Raw genomic sequence first — 7,738 nt, forward strand, 5'->3', positions numbered from 1 at the left:
ATGCAGAGTACATCATGGGAAACACTGGGCTAGAAGAAGGACAAACTGGAATCAAGATAGCCGGGAGAAATATCAATAACCTCAGATATGCAGATAACACCACCCTTATGGCAGAAAGTGAAGAGGAACTCAAAAGCCTCTTGATGAAAGTGAAAGAGGAGAGTGAAAAAGTTGGCTTAAAGCTCAACATTCAGAAAATGAAGATCATGGCATCTGGTCCCATCACTTCATGGGAAGTAGATGGGGAAACAGTGGAAACAGTGTCAGACTTTATTTTTCTGGGCTCCAAAATCACTGCAGATGGTGACTGCAGCCATGAAATTAAAAGACTCTTACTCCTTGGAAGAAAAGTTATGACCAACCTAGATAGCATATTGAAAAGCAGAGACATTACTTTGCTGACAAAGGTCCGTCTAGTCAAGGCTATGTTTTTTCCAGTGGTCATGTATGGATGTGAGAGTTGGACTATGAAGAAAGCTGAGCGCTGAAGAATTGATGCTTTTGAACTGTGGTGTTGGAGAAGACTCTTGAGAGTCCCTTGGACTGCAAGGAGATCCAACCAGTCCATTCTGAAGGAGATCAGTCCTGGGTGTTCTTTGGAAGGAATGATGCTGAGGCTGAAACTCCAGTACCTTGTCCACCTCATGCCCAGAGTTGACTCATTGGAAAAGACTCTGATGGTGAGGGGGATTGGTGGCAGGAGGAAAAGGGAACAACAGAGGATGAGATGGCTGGATGGCATCACTGACTTGATGGATGTGAGTCTGAGTGAACTCTGGGAGTTGGTGATGGACAGGGAGGCCTGGCATGCTGTGATTCATGGGGTCGTAAAGAGTCAGACACTACTGAGCGACTCAACTGAACTGAATGTTTGGTGATGCTGCACATCTTTTCATGTACTTATTAGCCAGTTGTAGAAGAGCTGTTTTTGTTATTGAAAACATAGGTTTTAATTCATAGTAGCTATGTAATCCTTTCTTGAAATCTTTCTATGGTAATTGGGTCAGTTAAGTTTTCTATTTCTTTTTACATTTTTGAAAATTCTCATTCTCTAGGGATTCGTCCATTTTCTATAGGTTTTCCTATTTGTTACTGAAGAGTTACCCACGGTATTTTCTTATAAAGATCATTTTTTACCCTGAAATATAGTCATTTCTGTTGTTTCTATCTTCCTTATTAGATTTCAAATTCTTTGAAAGCATAAATTAAGTGTTATCCACTGAAATGTGCATTTCCTTGGACATGGCATTCATGTAATAATTATTTTGGGATAAGTTAACATGTGAATTGATCTCATTATTTAGTTAATATTTGATTATTTACCAATATGACTTAATTTTCTTTTTCATGAAAATAATGAATATCTTAGTAACAAATTTCAATTAATACTGTATTTAAGTTTGTATAAGATAAATAGGATATTCTGAATATAAAATTTATAGTATTCCAGACAGAAAAGTTTTGTTAACAACAAGTGTGAAATTTAAAAGGAAGAGAGGGAAGGTAGGATGAGATACAAATGAAAGAAACTAACGTTTAGTGAGACTTATTATGTGCCAGTCACTATTTAAGATTCTTGCATAGAGTATCTCATTTGACTTTTATCATAATGCTTTGAAACGGATCCTCATTTTACAGTTGAGAAAACCGGGGCTCAGGGGAAGTAACCAACCAGGTTACTTGGAATAGGAATGATGAATATCTATGAGTTTTAATACTAAACAAAGAGTTTAGTATTAGCTTATATGCAGGGTAATAAACAACTAACCTTATTTTTTGAATTCTTATGGATATGTTACTGTGACAGATGAGGACAGTGTTAACAGTGTTCTCCTCTCCCTTGAAGTTGTTGGAGAAACAGAAACACAAAATCAATCTGAAAGTACTTTCTGAGTATTTATATGGTCTATCACAGCAGATTGGTTTTTGAGGCTTATGGTGAATTACAGAGCCAGTACCTCTCATCAAAGAATTTGTATTCTGCTGGAAAGCCAGGCATATAGATGGAATGAAGCGAAATATACAAATATGACAATTAATAAAATTGCCTTGAGGGGCCACAGAGCTTATGAGTTGATGCTGAGTTGCACAGTGACTGGCGCCCCAGAAACATGTCATTAAGCTTTTTGTGGATGAGAAAGCCTCCATCTGTTGCAGAGGCCTGAGCTTGAGTGGGGATCTTATGTGCAGCCTCTTGGATCCACAGGTTTATTAGAAGAGCTTGTTCAGCTGCTCCCTAAACACCTGCTTCACCTGTTTGTTCCTGAGGGTGTAGATGAAGGGATTGAGCACTGGGGTCACCACGGTGTTGAGCAAGGCCACCACCTTGTTCCTGTCCTCCCCCTGGCCTCCCTTGCCCGACCGGACATACATGAATATGCAGCTGCCATAGAAGAGAGAGACAACAGTGATGTGGGAGGAACAGGTTGAGAAGGCTTTCTGCCTCTCCTTGGCTGAGGGGATGTGCAGGATGGTGTGGAGGATGTGGCCATAGCAGGTAGCCGTCACAGACAGAGTGCCCAGGAGGCTGACGTTGGCCAGGATGAAACTTAGAATTTCCATCAGACTTGTATCTGCACATATGAGTTCCAGGAGTGGAAAGTTGTCACAGAAGAAATGATCAATGATATTGGGACCACAGAAGGGCTGCTGAATTGTGAGGAAACCTGGAATGATGTTGAGAAGGAACCCTGTGATCCATGAAGAAAGAACTAGCTGGACACAGACCCTTTTGCTCATGATGGTGACATAACGCAAGGGGTTACATATGGCCACATACCTGTCAAAGGACATCACTGCCAGTAGGAAGAACTCTGTGGTGCCCAGGAAGAAATAGAGAAAACTTTGTAGGAAACAGCCTTCCAGGGAGATGGTCCTGTTTCCAGTCAGGATGTTGGTCAGCATTTTGGGGAAGATGACCGAGGTGAACCAGATCTCTAGGACGGCAAAGTTGCGGAGGAAGTAGTACATGGGTGTGTGGAGGCGCCTGTCCATGAGGGTGAGGACCACGATGAGGAGGTTCCCCAGTAGAGTGAGCAGGTAGGTCAGGAGGAGCCCCAGAAAGAGGAGCATCTGCAGCTCACAGGCCTCTGAGAGCCCCAGCAGGATGAACTCGGTGACAGTGGTGTGGTTCCCTGTGGCTCCTCTGGCCTCTGCTGGGAATGCCCAATCATCGGTGTGCAGCATCAAGAGTTGTGATGTTCTGGGGATCTGAGGACACTTGGAACTGAAAGGAAAGAGGGATTTTGAGCTGAAGGAATCCTTTATTTCTTCAACTTGCAGGTCCCTTTTCCTCCCTCATCAGGCTGGTTGTCCAGATCCTGCACTGAGTTAGCATCAAATCGCATACTTTGATTCAATTGTCTGGTATTCTTTGGGGAAAGTTTTGCCTTTATCAATTCTTTTTCTGTTTTTCTTATTTATGTTAGAAGGTGTGTGTCCCTTTATTTCTTCTTGATCAGATGATGTCTTTTCCTATATTTGTCCAAATGTTTTAAGTGGTCTCTCAAATAAAGTAAAATATTTTCTCTACAAATCCTGTAACCATTGATCACAGACCTTTATCAAAAACACTGATGGAAAATTTACTCTAGAACTTGTTACACAGAGATTTCAGTTAGAGACTCTGTGTGTGCACCTGAGTGTGTGCACCTGAGTTTCAACATTTACTAATCTGTCTGGGGCCAGTTCTCTAACCTCATGAAACTCTGCTTCATCAATGGGAATATGAATATGTCACAGTTCACAAGAGAAAAGTTCCCCAGAATTTAAATTAGTAATGTATACTCAACACCTAACGCAAGGTTGCCCATGGACCATGCAGTCACACAATGCTAGCTATTTTTATTTCTCCCTTTCTGGCTGATATTCTTGCAGGATAATTAAGGATAAGTAACAATAAAATTGGAGAAAACATACTGGATTTCAGGCAATGTGTATTTAAACAAAAAGTTTTAAAATATAAAAATATTATCAGGTCATCATGAACACTTTAAGATATACAGAAAATGAAAAGAATCACCAATAGTCCTACAGAGACAACTGCTATTAATATATTCATTTATTTCTATTGTACTTTTCTATTTTTTACAGTGTATGGATTTGGATGGTCATGCACACAGATTATTATTTTCAACATCCTTGCTTCCCACATATCAGTTCAACAAATTATTGTTATGCTATTACAAATCCTTTCTTAGATATTATTGGCTGATATTGTTTGAGGGATTCATGTGCTATGAAATTGTTATATCAGAGGAGAGAACATGCATTTGTAGATTAGGCATGATGCTTATTTCTTTGGGATAAATTGCTAAGTAATATTAACAATAATGATAAATGCTCGTATTTAGAATTTTTTGGTTCAATTTCAGTTTTAGAGAATATGTCTTTGTTTTCCTGGTCTTTTCTAAAAGATTTTTTTTTTTCTAGTTTTTACATTGTTCAACAGTGTCTTTCTGGTTCTGGATGAAGAAGTAGGCATTCTCGCCATTGTTTATAGAAATGACAGGTAAAGGCAAGCTTCTGTGGGGAAAAGCACACTGTATCTGAGACAGGAGCAGGAACTAATGTGATATGCCTGCCTCAGAGAAACGGTAATGCAGTGCAGTATGCTGGTGCTGGTGCTAACTCACTTCAGTCGTGTCCGACTCTGTGCCACCCCATAGACAGCAGCCCACCAGGCTCCCCCGTCCCTGGGATTCTGCAGGCAAGAACACTGGAGTGGGTTGCCATTTCCTTCTCCAATGCATGAAAGTGAAAAGTCAAAGTGAAGTCACTCAGTCATGTCTGACTCTTAGCGACCTCATGAACTGTGGCCTACCAGGCTCCTCTGTCCATGGGATTTTCCAGGCAAGAGTACTGGAGTGGGGTGGGATTTTCCAGGCAAGAGTACTGGAGTGGGGTGCCATTGCCAGTATAGCTGTGTAAAATATGTATCTATATGGAGAAGAATTGGATGAGAACACAGGAAAATGAGCATAATTGCCCCAATAGGATGGGAGGATGCTGGGTGATTTTTGTTCTGTCTCTTTATTATGTTATTATTGATTGTAAAATAACTTAAATTCAAAGTCATAAAAGAAACCAGCACAATGAGCCCATTTGGACTAAGAGTTGGGTAGAACAGTTTGAGACAAATGGGAAATAAATGGCTGCCCATGAAGAGTGTGAAAAAAAAGTCTTAATGATTCTGTGAGCCATCGGCTGTTCCTGAGTCAGGATACTAACGATGCAAAAAATCAAAGAAGTGAGCTGTGCCACAGCCCGCCAGTGGACACCTGAAAACAGATGGCAGGCTTCCAGCCAGAGCATCCAGAGAAATCAGGTTCCCCTTCCCCACACCAAAAATCGCACCAACGTAGATTACCTCAGTAGATACTAGGTGAGATGCTCAGTTGTCTTCAAGGCAGTTCTGATGAGGGGAGACTCCTGATTTTCACAGGAAACTCCTGACTCTGCAGTGTTGCCTGAGGAGTACGCTTCTTGGGGGCTCACCAGAGATATGAAGTGAAGGACGTGCCAAAGCTGTAACATGGTCTGCAGATCATGGAATAAGCAGGTCCTGTTTTCTTGTAGACAGTACATGCAGATGTCAGCAAATATCCATATTTTCTTACAACCAATTTCCCTTAAACATTCTCTGACTCTCTTGCCATCAATGTATCCTCAGATATCCTCAGAAATGAACCATCCTTCGATAGTCCCCAGAATATCACCAGTTTATCAGGAAGCTCCTAGTGCTCCTGACATGTCATGGCCAGAACACTTCCTACTTAATGGTTCTTCCATCCTTCCTGTACTAAGGCAGAAACAGACATCAGTTGATGCAGACTCATATGACTCATCTTCAGTTGGGCTTAAGAGTTTTCTGGTCCTTTCAGGAGTATAGTGTCCATAGAGGATTCTGGGGTAAACTAATCATGGCAGATTCCTTGTCTCTGTGGAACTGGCTTCAGGCTTTGACACTGGGGGTTCTGTTTGGTTTCCATGGAAACTCAGAGATACAGCAGTTCCACAGCTCAAACTTAATCAATCTAGAGGTTCACATGCTTCTTCTATTTTTTTTTTTTTTCACATACTTCTTTTGCAGGGTGGAGTTGTGTTTCCCTGGAGATTCATTATCATCAGTGTTAATAGGGACTTGAAAGTTCCCTTACCTCTTACTTTCTTCAATTTTGGGATTTAAAGTTTACTTTGTTCTGACAGAGAAGCTCAGAAACATCTAATGATGTTTATTTGTAACAAAGAAACAGTTATTAGAACATTCAGTGAATTTTAGTTGAGTTACTGCAAGATTAGTTTAACTCTAGATGCCAGAGACAGGCAGAGTCTTGTGGGGAAGATAGAGATTAAACACACAAGTATTATTATTGTGAAAAGTGTTTTGAAGAACAGCTCATAGGAGATCCTGAATCAGACTGAAGGATAAGGGAATATATTCCTGATGGAGTTATATAAAGTTGAAATCTGAAGGATAAGCTGGAGTGTGTGTGTGGGGGTGAAGAACCTTTAATCAGTCATTCAACAAATGTTTATTGAGCACCTACTATGTGCTAGGTTCTATACTATGTACTGAGGATGACTATGAGTGGTGAATGAAACAGAGATGATCCCAGGTCCCCCTCAAGTTTACTGTCCATTGGGGGAATCTTGGTATAAGGGTTTTGAAATTGTCTTTGTCTTCATTCTTGGGCCGTTCCAGTTAAATCTACTTTGGAATCCCACTTTCTCTCTTTGGTCACCACACTATTTCCCAGACTGGATGAAACTGGCTGATGTAACTTGACTGCAGGAAGTGGTATGATTTTAGAAGCCAATGATGTGTTTGAAGAGGCAAATGAATGACTGGCTTTCAGTTGTCTGTTTTAAATGGATTAGTGAGTTATTCTGACTAGGGAAGAATAACTACAGGGAATATTCTTCCCCAAGAGTGAAGAGCCAGCAACCCACTCCCTAAACACCGGATCACTTCATATGAACTGCTTGTGTAGTCATCTTACTCCTGGTACGAGTCATGGCTCCACCACGAACCTATAAGAAGGAGGCCTAGATAACTGGACAGCTGAATTTAAGGAGTGTACATGGCATACACTGGTTGCATCTCCTGGGATCAGCTCATAGAGCTTGTATTCTTCCTCTGGCCGTATGAGAAAGCACACTGCTTTCTGAGCCCTGCAGCTCTCAGGTTGTGAACAGAGAAAAAAATTAGTGTTTTTGTCATACTAAAATTCAAAGGGAAAAACACATGAGAGTAACTTTGTAATAACAAGACACTGTGAGGGCTACGAAGGCATAGAACTGGGTGGTTTAGGAGAGAAAATAAGTGAGACTTGCCTCTGCCTTAGATGGATAGACAGAAAAGATATGCATGAGGAATTGTGATTGCAGCTCAGACTTGAATGCAGAGGAGGGCTTGACCAGATGGCTGGTTGGTTGAGTCCCAGGCAAAGAGAAGATATGTCAAGGCCATGATATGGCAAAGAGGTGGTATTTTTGACTTAAAGTGAGAAGGCCAGTAAATCAGGAAGAGGGTGACACTGAATTGATATTTGGCTGGAGACTCGTGCTGGGTTCAAAATTTGTAGAGCTTTGTATAGCATACCTGGTAAGGAGGATAGATTTCATTCCAAATGCAAGTGGAAGCTATTGGAAGGTTTTAAGCAGAGACGTGACCTCCCCACCTCCTGGTATTCATGTCCTTGTGTAATCCCTTCTGTGCTGCTGCACCTAGTGACTG

General features: G+C 41.2%; 1 protein-coding gene across 1 annotated transcript; it reads right to left on the reverse strand.

Moving 5' to 3' along the window:
• Positions 1–2,015: 2,015 nt before the first annotated feature.
• LOC109564206 (olfactory receptor 6E1-like) lies at positions 2,016–6,035 on the reverse strand. Its single transcript, XM_019967750.2, has 2 exons — positions 5,369–6,035; positions 2,016–3,226 (listed from the first exon to the last, which is right to left on the reverse strand). The coding sequence occupies exon 2, from the start codon at positions 3,184–3,186 to the stop codon at positions 2,212–2,214; it is 975 nt and encodes a 324-aa protein (XP_019823309.2). The 5' UTR covers positions 3,187–3,226; positions 5,369–6,035; the 3' UTR covers positions 2,016–2,211.
• Between the last annotated feature and the right edge of the window lie 1,703 nt (positions 6,036–7,738).

The sequence above is a fragment of the Bos indicus genome, chromosome 10 (assembly GCF_029378745.1).
Source record: "Bos indicus isolate NIAB-ARS_2022 breed Sahiwal x Tharparkar chromosome 10, NIAB-ARS_B.indTharparkar_mat_pri_1.0, whole genome shotgun sequence".
Lineage (NCBI taxonomy): Eukaryota > Metazoa > Chordata > Mammalia > Artiodactyla > Bovidae > Bos > Bos indicus.